At 40.5% G+C, this 16,420-nt stretch overlaps 1 protein-coding gene across 2 annotated transcripts; it reads left to right on the top strand.

Annotated features, from left to right (window-relative positions):
- Positions 1–120: 120 nt before the first annotated feature.
- fastkd2 (FASTK mitochondrial RNA regulator 2) lies at positions 121–16,216 on the top strand. Of its 2 annotated transcripts, none has more exons than XM_088330460.1 (12): positions 121–218; positions 3,701–4,406; positions 5,464–5,567; positions 5,661–5,769; positions 8,307–8,430; positions 8,506–8,645; positions 10,884–11,056; positions 11,177–11,340; positions 11,418–11,654; positions 13,442–13,496; positions 15,652–15,766; positions 15,864–16,216. In XM_088330460.1, the coding sequence occupies exons 2-12, from the start codon at positions 3,786–3,788 to the stop codon at positions 15,954–15,956; spliced, it is 1,935 nt and encodes a 644-aa protein (XP_088186586.1). In that variant the 5' UTR covers positions 121–218; positions 3,701–3,785; the 3' UTR covers positions 15,957–16,216. The 2 variants fall into 2 exon arrangements, with proteins under 2 accessions (XP_088186586.1, XP_088186587.1); XM_088330461.1 differs by lacking the exon at positions 121–218 and adding an exon at positions 229–427.
- Positions 16,217–16,420: the final 204 nt, after the last annotated feature.

Genomic DNA, 16,420 nt, shown 5'->3' on the forward strand with positions numbered 1-16,420 from the left:
TAGTCGGAGAAAAATACATTTACGGCACGTGGGTGAGATCGTCTTTTGAAAATATAAAATAAGTACAAGCGCTTATAATAATATAATTAAATGACGTTTTGATGATCAAATCGTTTTTTTTTTTACTTATGCGGTTTTATAGTTTCCCTCACCAAGACATCGTGTTTCCAGGGGCATTATTTAACGACTGCACCTCTGTTTGTTCCGCACACGAGAACGTAAGTTACTATTAAAATACAATCATTAAACGTTTACTGTACAGTGTTTTATCCTTTTAACTAGAAACAAAACTCCTAGTTATAGTCATCTAATAAATAATTGTCGTTTACAAAACAACATGACGTAATTTAGAGATTCATTTGTTGTTGACCTTGCCATCGTTTTTATATTAACCGCTTCTCCGGAACACGGAATAAAGGCAAAATATGTAAGTGGTCATAAGTTACATCCGAATTCATATACCATATTGGGTGATTAGTGCGCATCCCCACGGTGCGGAGGTTCAGGGTTCAAGTCCGGCTACCGCAGTCTCCCTGTGTGGAGTTTGCATGTTCTCCCTGTGCTTCACACTTACCCATTCACACACACACCGACAGCGGCAACAGCAACCTGCTTAACGGAGGGCGTTAGGGGTCATCTAAAGCTGTGACGCTTTATACTTCATACTAGCAACATCCCCATCCATTTTGAATAATGCCACATGGCGGTTAATCCATCCATCCATCCATTATTTGCACCGCTTATCCTCAGTAGGGTCGCGGGGGTGCTGGAGCCCATCCCAGCTATCTTGGGGCAGTGGGAAGGGGACACCCTCAACCGGTTGCCAGCCAGTCGCAGGGCACACAGGGACAGACAACTCACTCTAGAGACAATTTGGACAAGAAAATTAACCTGAAATTCATGTTTTTGGAATGTGGGAAGAAACCGGAGTGCCCGGGAGGAAACCCTCGCAAGCACAGGGAGAACATGCAAACTCCACACAGGAAGTTCGATCTCATGACCTCAGAACTGTGCTGCACATGCGCTAACCACTGTGCTGCGCAGGAAACCAAACAATTTATGCAAAATATGCATCATGTCTGAATTTTGCGCATATGGCTGCGACGTCTTTTATTGCCGTTCTTTTTCTTTTCTGTATTTTTTGGCCCTCCATCGTACCTGACTTATATCATTCGCGCTTTTGTGTGTTTATTTTACCGCTACAGAAAAGAAGGGTGTCGTGGTGGGCCTAATCAACTTAAAATTAGGTAGGGGAGATTTCTCCATATGGTAAAAGTCCCCTCATGTGCTACGATGTTGGGATGCGTTGAATATGGCCAAATAGCTGACTGTGAATGAAAATGAATGAATTAAAACTTTATATAAGAACAGGACAAAAACAATGACTCAACAACAAAATAATGTTAACATACCATGTTTGAAAAGGGGTAGTATGAAGCGGCCGCTCATTTTCCCTACCCTTTCATCTTCCCTATTAATGACATTCTATAGATAGATCCTCTTTTGTGTCTAAAAACAACACAATCTCAAGGATACACACATAGAACAACTAAGGAAATAATCTTTTTACGTATTACGCCTCTGAATTTGTCCATTTACGAACGAGAAGATTGACACTAAAATTATGGACCGTTTTTAGTCATCTTCATTGCTTCAATCGTCCTTGCTTTATTAGGAGCAAAACTACACGTCTTAAAGTTATTACCCTTTGCTATTCGCATTTTCAACGAAAAATGATTAGTTGTTTACTCAAATATCCTTTATTTTTAAACTATTCTGTATAATTATCTTGTATTATACACTCAGTGTTTTCATTTTCCCGCTTACCTGTCCAAGACGCATCATTAATGCTGGGGACGCAACTTTTTTTTTCCTTTAAATTTTCATTATCATTTAGTTTACTCTTTAACAAAGATTTAACGCATTACAAGCTTTGTCGTTATTTTGAATTTGCTGTACGAGTTTTTTTATTTTCCTGCACGCCGATCTTCACTAATGAGATCTCGTCGCTTCGAGATTACGTCATTGTTGTTGGTAATTCTTGTCGAGCGAAGGTCAGTCTTTTTATTAGACAAACGGCTTTTTTCCTTGTTCAATTCATCAAAGAGAGCTTGCTTTCAAACGGCTCATTTGTTTTGATGATTGATATCACGAATTATGTTGTACTAAGATGTTAAAGAAAAGTACAGTAAGTAGAAAAATGGAAAAAGACAAGCCTGTTATTCGCAATTACCATCAACAAATGCAGAAAATAAATTAATAATTCGATGATCAAAACTGAATGAATACGCAGATATCTACTATTTTGTTTGTTTGTTTGTTTGTACATGATTCAAATTGAATCTTTTCTTCCGGCGCCGTCACGAATGGCAGCCACTCCAGCAGCTCCCGTGTTATTTTCGATTGTTCTCGATTGTTCTCAGCTCAGGGATGCTGCTGGAAATGTGAATTTCCCTTCGGGGATGAACAAAGTATCTATCTATCTATTACATCGGTCAGATATCAATAATTATAATAATAACAATAGTCACATATTTTATACACTAATCATCATAGTACCCATCTATTAACATTATAATGCTACTACTCACTAAATATAATTGTGACACCAATGATAATAACAACAATAGCACTAATATTAATAATAATAGTTATAATAATAGAAACAATAACAACAAAGTTAACCATAGTTTTAAACGCAGTATTTCCAATCTCTAATATCACTCATACCCCATTTTCTTCATCTCTATTCCACCAGTAATGTTTTTTTCTGTTTAAATTTGAATAGGTGAATCGTTGGACATTGTTTGATCTCGTCTTGTAAATTGTTCCAAAGGTTGACTCCACACACAGACACACACATACTTTTCCTGGTGGTTCTCACCTTTGAGATTTTAAATTTATTACAGCCCCTCAAGATATAATTTCCCTCTTTCCGAATGAATAATTTTGGGATGTTTTCTGGCACCATGTTTTTGTTGACCTTAAATAGCCGTTGTGAAGTGAAACATTTGACTAAATCATCCAATTTTAATAATTTGGACTGCAGGAATAAAATATGAGTATGATCCTGATATCCTACCCTGTGTATGGTTCTAATGGCATGTTTTTGGAGGATAAAAATAATAATAATAATAATAATAATTTCCTTGTATTGTCATTCTGTGTAACAATGTACACAGAACGAAATGTCGATTGCACCTGACCCGTTGTAGCGAGCCGATGCAGCCGCAGCCAACAGAGGGCGCCGCCGACCACTTTTTAAGTCTTAGGAATGACTCGGCCGGGGCGCGAACCACCGACCTCCCAGTCTCAAAGCGGGCGCCTTACCATCTAGGCTACTGAGCTGGTTAAAAAGGGGCTAGAGTGAACTTTTGTAATGATTGCCCCAGACTTCTGCACAATATGTTAAGTATGGCAGTACTAGAGAGCAATATAGTAAACACAATGCATTATAGGTTAAAATGAATTTGGCTTTATTCATTATTGAAATGAGATACTTTAGTTTGTATGTGTCTGATGTGTGTTTTCCAGCTTTATTGTCTATTATGAACACTAAAAACTTAATTTCTGGTACAGTGTCTATTGCAGCACCATCCATTTTTACTTCGAAATCTTGATTGACTATAGAATGAATGCACGAGTAAGATCAGATAGTGCAAGTGATAAATACATGTTAAAAAAATGTTTTTTCTTCCAGCCAGCCCAAACTCGACCCTGACATGAACTGGCTCTTCGGGATATCGCCCAGTCTACCCGATTAGTCCCGCTGGCATTGGTTGAGAATGTCACTTTGGACAACATGCCGGGCGGCGGGGCGTTCTCTACACTCTTGCATCCATACACTGAACTATTGCAGTTCCATAGCCGCAGTTTCAGGCAGGAGCTCATTTCCCACCAAACACCAGTTGACCGCCATTCTTAGCACAAAGCAGATCCATCCCCGTTGGTTTTCAAGTTTAAAACCTTCTGAGAGGTTCTACAGGCAGGATGCCAGTTTGGGACCGGAGAAGATTGTCAACACCTCGACGACAGGGTCTTTAAATCCAGATGAGATCCCCTCAGAGTCCAGACAGAGCAAGTCTCCTTTCAATGAGCTCCTTCAACATTGTGGCTCTCCCTCAGATGTGCTCGACCTGTGCCAGAAGCTTTTGCCCAGAGGTCGGCAAATTAGCAACTGCCTAACACACATGTGGACCAGCGTCAAGAAGATGTCTAGAGGGAAGCAGTGGTGTGAGCTGGAATTGATGTTCCAGCATCCTGCGTTTGAAGAGTTAATGCAAACTGCGATGATCAATGTTGGGAACATACCAGATGAAAGTATTGCTTATTCACTGCTGGCTTTGGTGAATCTTGGGGTTCCTCAAAAGAGCCGTGTGATCCAGATCTATCTCCGTGCCTGCCAGGTAGATGAACCTCATTCAAATGTCTGTTATTACCGTATTTTCCGCACTATAAGGCGCACTTAAAAGCCTTTATTTTTTTCAAAAGCTGACCATGCGCCTTATAATACAGTGCGCCTTATATATGGATCAATATTAAGTCGCAAAGTCTTGCAACTAATGCAGCAGCCGCCGACTCGATTTTCCCCCGAACGCCAAGTAGTCCGCGGTGTATGCTGGGATTTATTTACCGGCGTTTCATTGGCTAACCAATGTGTCAATCATCATTGAATCGATCACTATTGGCTAAAGTTATTCGGAGGTAAAGGGGGCGGATCCTTTTTATCATTTACAGGCTGGGATAGGCTAAAGCGGCAAAACAAAGCCTGCAATTGGCCGAAAAAGATGAATGCAAATCACACGTTGGGTTGACGGCATATAGAAAGCATTTTTTACTATTCTGTATTTGTAAATATTTTACTCTCCTGGATTTACTACACTCACGGATATAAGAGGACCATGGTTGCACATTATTATTGAACACAACGACTTCGGTGAGCTACTCCGGCTATATATTTTCCCTGTATCTTGTTTCAGACTGAACTCGATGTTTCTGTGATAAGCGGTGCAGATAATGGATGGAATGGAGTGTCTATTTTTTAATTTAACTCAATTCCAAGTGTCATATGCACAGTAAAGTTGCGAGTGAAAAGAAAATGGAAACTAAGGAATGGTTGGCATTTCTTGAATCCCAAGACTTTAACCTTCCGAATGATATTTGGAACGATGCATTTGAGTGACATCGTACGGACACCGCATCCGCACGTGTCTACGACACGTATTTGCTTCTTTGCAAGCTTTGGGAATGTTAAGTGGGTAATCAGTTGGACTGAACTATCTGACAGTTTTGTCCACGTTCCCATTGTAGCGCCTTATAATCCGGAGCGTCTTATGTATGTCAAATATAGGACCAAAAACTATTTTTTCGGGGTGCGCCCTATAACCTGGTGCGCCTTATAGTGCGGAAAATACGGTACGCCTTATTTTGTTCCTTAATCGTGTTTTTGTTGCTCTTGGACAGGAAAAAGTGAATGACTTTGATGAGAAGTGTATGTCCGTTTTGGCCTCTTGTCTGGTAAACATGGAGAGTGACCCTAATGTTGATGCTCTGAAACAGGGTTTAAGGTCAGTTTTTCGAAGCAGTGCGCGTGTGCGGTTCGACGTCTGAATTTCAAGTTTTTGTCGGACATTTTCAAATGTTTTCCTTCGCTTCTTCAGGCTCGGATTGGAGTCGAATCTTTCCAGGATAAAGAACGTCTTGACACTCCAGAATTTGATGTGTCTCTTGGGTCCAGATATCCCACCTGATTTCCAACGGAAACTTGAGGTATGTTTCCCTATGCGATCTTGAGATTGAAAGTTGAATTTAGATAGATATTTTGTCTTTCGGTCTTGTAAAACAAACATCGTTTTGTTCCTTTTTTAAAAAAACGATAATTTCTATTTTTTATTTGGCATTTTTGGTGGCGGTTCAGGGGGGCAAAGGCCAGAGTTCTTTTGTTTGAAGGGACATGGTATACTATTTAGCGCAACCTATAAAAACTTGGGTATTTGAAGAAAATATACCTGAACTACAGGCAGCACGGTGGAGCAGTGGTTAGCGCGTGTGCGGCACAGTTCTGAGGTCATGAGATAAAACCTCCTGTGCGGAGTTTGCATGTTCTCCCCGTGCTTGCGTGGGTTTCCTCCGGGCACTCCGGTCTCCCACATTCCAAAAGCATGTGTTTCAGGTTAATTGGCCGTTCCAAATTGTCCCTAGGTGTGAATGAGCGAGCGAGTTGTCTGTCCCTGTGTGCCCTGCGACTGGCTGGCAACCAGTTCAGGGTGTCCCCTGCCCAATGCCCAAGGATGGCTGGGATGGGCTCCAGCACCCCCGTGACCCTACTGAGGATAAGCGGTGCAGATAATGGATGGATGGATACCTGAACTACAGTATCATACAAACATGCACATTTTAAATACCAGTTGCGCAACAAATTTTATATCTATGTTGAATAACAAGGGTCCCACCTAGAGGAAGCTGTCATGGTTGTCCCAAAACTTGATACTAAGGGTACCCCAAAAAACAAAAACCCTGAGAAAGGTTGGGCAAAAAAAAAAGGAAAGCAAAATTGTGCATTTTGGTCGCTTAGCAACACTTATTCGGTTGCACTACACAATACAGCTCCATCTAGTGATCCAATATTACACGGTGTCCCTCAATTAAACTTAAACAGATATATCACACTCTGGTTAATCTTAAACGTGAAAGTGGTACAGCTGAAAAAAAGTACTGGAAATTTCGAAAGAGGGCAACTTTTTCTGTCCAGCCACCTGTGGTGTTCCGCAAGGTTCAGTACTTGGCCCCCTTCTTTTCAGCATTTAAATGCTTCCATGAGGGGATATTATTCGCTAGTATAATATCAGTTTTCATTGCTACGCAGATGACACTCAACTATATCTCCCGATGGAGGAATCTTCCACACTAAACTGTGGAAATTTGAAGGCATGCCTCACTGAGATCAAAGAATGGATGTCACTCAACTTCTTGCGCCTTAACTCTGAAAAGACCGAAATGTTCTTTATTGGTCCACCTAAATGCAGTAACTTTCCTCCCCGCGTTCTCAAAAACTGCTCTGAACATTGACAAATGTAATATCACCCAGAGTGACTCAGTCAAAAGTGTAGGGGTCATATTTAAGAACAGCTTTTTTCCACCTGCACAACATTGCTAAAATTCGCTTTATGCGGTCTCAGTCGGATGCGTGGATTGTAATTCACGCGTTTCTTACCTCCCGTCTCGATGACTAATGCACTACTCTCCGGGTCTCCCAAAATCCAAAATCAAGAGTCTGAAGCTGGTACAAAATGCTGCAGCGAGGCTTTTAACTAAGACAAGAAAGCTTGATCACATGACCCCGATTTTAGCGAACCTTCACTGGCTCCCTGCTAGCTTAAGATGTGATTTAAAGGTTCTGTTAGTGTTATACAAAATCATGCATGGACTTGCTCCCTCATATCTTTAAGATTTAATTTTGCCCAATGTTCCGGTCCGGAGCCTTTGCTCTGAAAATGCTGGTCTACTCGTGATCCCAAGAGCCAAGAAGAGATCCGCAGGTTCGAGAGCGTTCTCCATTCGGGCCCCGGTCCTCTTCTCCCTGCGATTCGATCTGCAACCTCGGTGGAAATGTTTAAATCTAAGCTTAAAACAAACTTCTATTCTATAGCATATGAATAACCTATATTTCATGTTGATAATATCAGGGGATGGTGTCTAAATAGTCTGTAATAATAGTTTACAAAATTCTTTGATCTGTGCAGCCCTTTGAGACTCTTTGTGATTAAGGGTGTCACAAATAAACATGACCTGACGTGCTGTATTTGTAGTTTAGCAACAGCGTAGTGGATGACGTCACACGCTAGGCCAAAAGTTTGACGTCCCTGCAGCAGATGGAAATCTTTGTGCCCAGGGTTACACCACCTCGTGTTCACGTAGATAGCGAGTCCACCTCCTCTCCGCTTCCCGCAGGCTTTTGTGTCTCTGTCTGCCCTAACAGCGCTGAAGCCGGGTAGCTCCACGTTAGCGTCCAGTATGCTAGACGTGAGCCACGTTCTCGTAAAACACAGGAAACTGCACTCCCTGTATGCTTTCATATTTTTCACCAGCACAGCCAGTTTGTCGGTCTTATTGGGTAGAGAGTTCACATTTCCCGTGATTATGGACGGTACCGAAGGCTTATATCGCCGTTAGCCGCTTAGCTTTCTCCTTAGCTCCGGCTCTGCTGCCACGATAGGACCCCCTCATCACGCCGGCACGACAATTCCTCAGGGCAAGGAGTTGATTCCTCGAATAAACGCATTAATACAAATCATTGAAACTTTCAGCAAAAGGCTTTATCCATGACCGACCAGTTCACTTTTCCCAACACGCAACATATGATCCACACTATGGCCATGGCGGGATTCGTTTCCAAACCACTGCTGGATATCTGCATACAGAGGATTACAGGTATCAAAAAAATGTTACTGCAACTGCATCTCACCCTAAGATATATGGAATAAAAATGTCTTTTCATCCGTGCAGAAAATCTTCATGGAATGCCGTTTACTTTACTCGTAAAAGTACTGCTGTCTTGTCAAAAACTGAACTACAGAGATGCTAATCTGCTCAGTAGCCTTGCTGAGCACATTGTCTCCACACTTGACATTTGGTCCCAAAAGGAGGTAAGGCCCCTTCTAAATGGCTTTGTGACAAGTTTGTATTATTTAGGTATGAGATTAAGAAAACAAGAATAGGTGGAATTTCATACCAAAATCATTTATATTTTTTCAATATATACTGTGAATTCTGGACTACAGGCCGCTACTTTTTTCTTTAACGTAAATCCAAAACAACTTGTGTCTGCCTAATTTGCCAAGAGACTGTGCCTCTTTTTAGAGAATAAATTATCATGAGGCACTGCCAGACAAAGCATACTGACTACAAAAGGCTAAATGGAAACGAACGCTGTGAAAAGGGAAAGCAACTGAAAGCTGCTTTAAAGGCACAGCAGCGCATTTTCACAAGAGTCAAATGAAAATGTTACAAAGGCGAGCTATGAGGTCGTCGACGCTGATCGCCAAACACTGCAAACCTTATTCAACTGTTCAAAGAATGCTATTTTAGCTTACACATTTTCAGCTTACCAAATCTGGCCCACAGTTTATTTTGGAGCGATCGTCGTTGGGCGTTGCCCCAAAATATACGCAGAGAGTAGATATGGCAGAAAGGGAACGCGTTTTATTGCATTCGATGTTCCAGACGTTCAACATTGGATTTTATAGTGTTCTCAAATAAAGTTAAGCTATCTCGTGAAGGTCGTCGCCCCAGCTCCCTCATCATATCAGCTCGTGACCTCTTGCAAAAACGTCATACCACGACCTTCACCAGATGCCTACATACTTATCATTAGTTATTATCCACATTCCACAACACTTTCAGAAGTTTGGACACCTATTCCATACACGGTTGGCGCCAGATGTGCGCTGGGCTTAAAATGTAAAAAACGGACGTTAAATAGTTCATTTTTATGGCTGTTGAAGCCCGACGCTTCGGATCTGGTGGGGCTTGCGTAATGACAAAATTGACGTCCTTAAATTTAAGCATCCAGGTTTTGATAAGGTGCGCTCTGTAGTCCGGAATTTACGGTAGGTGGACTTGTTAGTAAGTCAGTTGAGAATAGCTTACTATGATTCTTTATGCTTCAATTGATACTCTTGAGATAAACATACTCATTTGTAGGGTTGGATTCATTATTTCACAACAGTGGTGATGTCCAATGTTCCCTCTAATTTTCCACAGGTCTGAGCGTTCACACAAAGTCGGTGAGCAACGCTTGAAACAACAGTGAGCCACCATAATCCCAAGTGTGGCAAGATAATTAATTATCAAACATGTCCAAAACTTGACATCAAGTTACATTTTGCTGAGTTTCCGGCAATGCAAAATTATTTTTCTCTTTTGGATGAATTGACTCATGTACGATTGCAAAGGTTGTACGGCCTACAAACGTCGTTTGTTCTTACAATTCTTTCACAAGATATGCATTTCTTTTTATTTACTGATATGTTTTGTCGCATAATATTAACATTTTTGGGGGCTTATTTAGTCGGTTGCACGATACACGACTGTATTTAATCACATTTTTTTAGTGGAAGTACAATGTTGGCAACAAGATTCACTTGATAATTGGAAATTATTTGAATGCAACACAAACTTTTTCTTCTTTTTTTCGGTGTTTTTTTTCTACTTTTTTTTTAATTCCTTTGAAAAAAATCTCATTGTGTTTATTTTTTCCAAGCTGTTACTTCTTCCTTTTTGTTCTCTATTTACTTTTTTCCTACATTTCTTTCTTTTTTTTTTTTCTCTGGCTTTTTTCTAAATGTTTCCTTCTTTTTTTCCTCTTCCTTTTGTTACTTTTTTTTCTCAGCTTTTCACGACTTTTTCATTTTGGTATTTTTTTTGTTTTGTTCTATTCCCCCCTTCTTTTAAGTCAATTTGTGCATAATTTTACTTAATATTTGGTCATGTTGGGATTAAAGAAGCAAAAACAACCCGAGGAGCCGTTTAGGACCCGAAAGAGCCGGTTCCTTTTAGTGAGCCGAGCCGAAGAAGCCGGTTCTCGGCATACTCTACTAACTTTACTCAACTTCGTTCGACTTCAAAATACCGCATTTAGGACACAACGTCAGGGGAACCCGTGTATTTTGACCTTCATGCACTGTAACTTTGACTCAAGTCGCTTCTTAATTAGTAATTTTGAGCCCTGATTTTTGTGCACCGGCTCGATTTTCTTGTGCGCAGAGAATGTGAGAGCAGTGCGCAATTGCGCACGCACGCAGCTTAGAGGGAACACTGGTGATGTCTGTTCTTGTGTTTTTTTTTAAAAACATCTAAGTTTTCCCTTATTTCTGTCTCGCCAGATCGTCATCTTTCTGTCCGTGTTTGAGAGTTTTGCCTTCAATCCTCCTGGTTTGTTGGAATTATTTGCCAAAAGAGTCATTGCAAACTCAAACACTCTGACGTTGAAAGACCTTCTCTGTGTCCTGAAGGTGTACTCATCCCTCAACTATTGTTTGCAGCATGACCAAAAGCAGTATGTTCTTCTTAGCCTTCTCAATTATTAGTCAGTACTCCAGGTTTACCTGACAGAACGGGATTACAAGTCTGGAATGTCAACACTCATGTTAGAATGTCCGCCCTTGTGTCACTGCAGGTTTCTCCAAAGTCTCAGCAAGACGATGGACTTTTACCTGCCCGAGATGAAGAGCTATCAACTGTTAAAAGTGTGTTATTATCTTTGTCTTCTTGGCTACTTTCCATCAGAGCCTTTTGAAAAACTCCTCCAGGGTACAACATTGGAGGCTCTGACGAACAGAGGTCTGGGCAACAGTTGTCATGACAACCGTGGTGTTTAATAAAAGACTAATCATCATTCATCTGAATTTCCTGTACAGCATCAAATTATCTCCAGAGACAGGAGTTGATGTTTCAGACAGTGCACCTGTGTCTCAGTATTGACCAGCCTGTCCTTCATAAGAGGCTGAGTGTCCCCGCAACTTTGCTGGGGGAAGCGACATCTTCCTGGCCGCCAGTCGATCCGCTTCTCTCACAGATCCTCCAAAGGTTGTTCTCCGACCGGGCAGATGTTAAACTACGGGAAATGGTGGTGGTGGAGAACTTCCACTTCATAGGTGATTGAAAATGCATCAATGTTCTTTTATTATATATACAGGGTTCGTAAGAGTGAATGAAATCTCTGAAAATGCTTGAATTTCTTTGCGCGGAGTGCTTGAAAATGCTTGAAATTGTTGCTATTGCTGTTTCTTGGCAGTCTGACTCTATAGACCACGCAATAAATGAAGAAAATGTTTTGAAAAGTGCGCGAAAATATCGCCGATATGCCTGCGCTCATTCATTATGGCGTTGTTGTGTTAAGTGCTTTCTCCCCCTACTGGTTGCACCCAAGAGGACAGCTCTATTTAGAAAACCGGCTATTTTGGCTCTGCTCGCTTTGGCTCCCGAACAGCTCCTCAGATTTGTTCTTTTTTGATGATATATTATCAATAATAATACAACATTATGCACCATATATAGTAACTAGTACTTTCATATGTTTTGCAGGGGATCTTTTAAAATAATATGAAATATAAATTAAAAGATTCTACAATAAAAAAGAATTTTAGCTTTTTACACATTGAACAGATTTGAAGTTGAAACAACAATATCCCTGATGCAGAACAATAAAATAAAAAAAAAACTACTGTTATAAATAAACGATAAAATGCAAAAAAAAAAACTTTTTACAATCCATTATAACCAATTTAGATACGGATCCTCTGAAAAACACATAAGAAATAGAAATTAAAATAAGCTGCATTCTCTAAGATTGAAAGTTTAAATGTAGTATTCTTTCGAGCAATCAATATCATTCAAATTAGTCCACATTTGGCGTATTTTCCTGATTTTTATGGATAAAGTACTCTCTTTTTTGTCTTCCGTAATGAACTCAATTACAAACAAAGACCGATGGAGCCCTTTCCGTGTTTGTAAACAAGTGCGACGTAGCCAAGCTGCACGAGAATTGTTGAAGCAGAATGGCAGAATTCATGTCAGTTTAGAGCAATCCATTGACAAAAAAAAGATCGTAGATCATAAATAGGAACATGTCAAAGGTATGTATTAGCAGCAAGATAGTGACTTTATTATTTATATAATATCTATTTTATTCATTAAATTCAATTTCTTTCAAATCAATAAATTCCAGCTTCTGGGTTTCATGGACAAAAACATATCCAAGTATTGATAATTATTTTTAATCAATAAAAAGGGAATTAAAATCTATTCATGTATTAAACAATTTTATTTATTTGTATTTTAATTTATTTTACAGGAAATATAAGACACTAAATTCCAATGTATGGGTTTTATCAAGCAAATAATATGAAGTCTTTTAGCTAGTTATCTACTTTTTTTTTTAAACTTGTAGCTAGCTATCTTCCCACCTTTTAGCTATTCAGTAAGCTATCTAGCTAGCTTTTTACATTTTTTCGCATGCTATCAAGCTAGAATTTTACCTCTTTTGCTAGTTCTCAAGCTAGATTTTGGCCTCATTTCTAGTTAGCTCTCTAGCTTCCTTTTTAGCTATTAAGTTGGCTTTTTACTCTTAAAGCTAGCTATGTAGCTCCCTTTTCATATTTTACCGACTTACCTTTTCAGCTAACCGTGAAGCTACCTTTTTAGCTATTTAGCAAGCCATTTGGCTGAGTCATTATTTCAAAATTCATATCAAACGACTTGCCTTTTGCGCCAAAAGGTAACAAAAAGTCGCTCTCGGCTTGAAAAGGGTTGGAGACCCCTGCTGTAGTCTCGGAAATAGAATAAATAATTGAGATTTCAGCTGCTAAGACGTACATTTTTTGGGACACGTTTAGAAAATGATGAAATCAAAATCACATGACTATTTTTCTCTTGATTGTAGATGCTGTGATTACAAAACGTGTGGCGAACCATGCATCCAGTAACGGAACGCAAAGGTAAGACTAAACCAATATGTATAATTACCCTGATTATTTGGTTTTTTTTGTGTGTTATGGCTTTATTTTTATTGTATAGGTTCATTCTTCACTGGCTCATTGGTTTTCATGGCGTTGTTCTGTTCTTTGTCCGACTTGATCCAGTGTCTGAAACTCGTGACAACTCTGAAAAGTTGCCTGCCCCGTTTTTCACAACTTGAAACACAATGATTCAGATTCAGATTCAGATTCAGATCTACTTTATTGTCATTCTAGTACACGTGTATACAGAACGAAATGTCGATGCATCTGACCCCCACAGTTTCCTTGAATGTACAGATATAAATAAAGTCGTATTGTAATTGGCTACGTATAGTATTTTACCATAGTGCCGATAGTGCAAGAAGAGTAGCTAACCAGATGTGCAAAATGGGCAGTCAGGTTAACAAGTCAGGTACACAGTAACATTAACACTGTAAATAAATGTCGATTGCACCTGACCCGTTGTAGCGAGCCGATGCAGCCGCAGCCAACAGAGGGCGCCGCCGACCACTTTTTAAGTCTTAGGAATGACTCGGCCGGGGCGCGAACCACCGACCTCCCAGTCTCAAAGCGGGCGCTTTACCATCTAGGCTACTGAGCTGGTATAAATGAGACGACTCATCGTAAAAAATAATCATTGTTGCGAAGTTTTAAGGATTGATACTTCAGAATATATAACTGAACAACACTTTAAAATGAAGTTTATTATAAATCTACTTTGAACATTCATTGCATGTATATGACATGGCTGTTTTCCATCTGCCATCAGTATGTACCTGTATTGACTCATCTTCATTCATGCAATGTTTGCGTTTTGTCGTCTGCTACAAGCCACGCAAACTCCTCTTTCCGCAATGCTTTTATTGTACCTTTACGTTTTGTAGCGTCATCAATTTTGTTAGCTTCTTTTGAATCTTCTGGAGCTGAGGTTTTGGCTTGATTCCTAACCACTTCTCCATTTTTCTTTTTTCCCTGTTTGTCTACTTTGGAAAATGATACGCAAATGCACAACCTTGTAACGCTCGGGAAAGTCTGAAAGCACAAAGGTATTCAATGCAGGCTTCTGATTGGCTGCGGAGAATGCAAATTGCCTAACGAACCGAAATTTCCAAACCGAACGAACATTTCGAAATCGGAATAAAGCAAACGTTTGATTCGAAAATAAATCTTTCAGGGTTTTTTTTTCTTTGAAAAAGTTGTCGGCCACCCGGGCGGAGACGTTTTATAAGTTGAACGCCCGATGTAAAAGATGTACGGACAGGCGTTATTTCAGATGCTGCTTTATCCCAAAAGTTTTGAACGTACATAATTTCAAGTGTAGTAAATTCTGGACTAAAAGACAAATTTTTGCCTATTCTTTGGCAGCAATGAGTAGAACAGCGAACTGTTCTTTTCCACAACATAAATCCAAAACTCCGCAGTGACATCTGTAAGAATTTACGACAGCCTTTTAGAGAAAGAGGTCGAAAGCCAGGACGGGAGAGTAGACGTGGTCAGGATCAAAAACGGGTCGAAAGCCGGGACGGGAGAGTAGACGTGGTCAGGATCAAAAACTGGTCGAAGCTGGGAACAGACGGGAGCAAAAAACAGGTGGGAGTCAGGGTCGAAAAAGGCTTGCCTAGTGGTAACTGACGTTCGCAAACGGACTGACAACAGGGCACAGGAGTGGGTTTAAATAGGGACAGATAGCCAATCAGAGTCCGAGGCAGTTGGTGCCAAAGGAGCGGGCACAGGTGATGCATATCAGTAATCATGACACCCCTGGGTTAGGTTCTTACCACCCAACAAGTACCTGACGTGTTCCTGCTACATTTTTTATCGGCTGCTACAATTCTAGATGTTCAGAATGATCTTACTGTTTTTAAAGGGCTTATTAAGTCATTAGTCACCCGACTGCTGTATGAGTTTTGGGGCAACGCCCAACGATGTCCTCTCCGAAATAAGTGGCGCCCAACGTGGCTTGAATGTGGATGAATGTAGCTGAACAAAGAGCGTTCCCTCTCTGCCATATTTCGACTCTGCCTATATTTTGGGGTGACGCCAAAACGACGTCCTCTCCAAAATAAACATGACTAGCCTTCTTTAAAAGTAACTCCAGTAAGCCAACTAGTGTAACCTTAGCGTTCTCTTCTAGAATGGCAGTTCTCTCTCCGGCTCCTTCTGCCTTCTGCTACACGACATCTCAACCCCGGGGTCCACTGGCTGTCAAGCTTCGCCACCTCAAGATTTTGGGGTATCATCCGATTTTGGTAAGATTCTTTCCCTATTTCTGAGTCAGTAGTCACATTCAGGCTCAATAAAGTTCTCGATGAGATGTTCCTTCACCATCATTCTTCATTCCTTTAGATAACAAAGCAGGAATTGATGTCCAAACGAAAGGCAGCGAAACTTCTCACTGCGCGGATCTTTCCCACAAGTCAATCAGTGTCTGATGACTAATGCCATCAACTCAAAAGCTGAAGTTTTGATGCCACGAACCAGATGACCTGTGGATTTTAGGTTGGGACGCTCACTGAATATGACGATGAAAACCCCGGATGATTGCACAACTGAAGTCTGTTGAGCAAGCATGGGAAATAATTCCACCTACCAATATTTAAAACAAAAATGATGTTGTAAACACGCGCCTATGACCGGGATTTTACAGGCATTATTCAGAATTTGTGTATATTTGCAACAATAAAACTCATCCTATTGAACTAGTCGAGGTCGGGAACTATGGCTCGGAAATAAAATTGGACAGGTGCAATTATTGTCTGCATTGTGAAATGTGAAAGCGACTTTAGCACGCGCAAAGCCTGAAGGACACTGAATTGGTTCAGTCCAGTGTGTATATGGAGCACAGTCTCAACTACAATTTACAGCAGGGGTGGCCAACCACTTTGAAGCTGAGAGCTACTTTT

Source organism: Urocampus carinirostris, chromosome 3 (genome assembly GCF_059441175.1).
Source record: "Urocampus carinirostris isolate Australia breed hairy pipefish chromosome 3, RoL_Ucar_1.0, whole genome shotgun sequence".
Lineage (NCBI taxonomy): Eukaryota > Metazoa > Chordata > Actinopteri > Syngnathiformes > Syngnathidae > Urocampus > Urocampus carinirostris.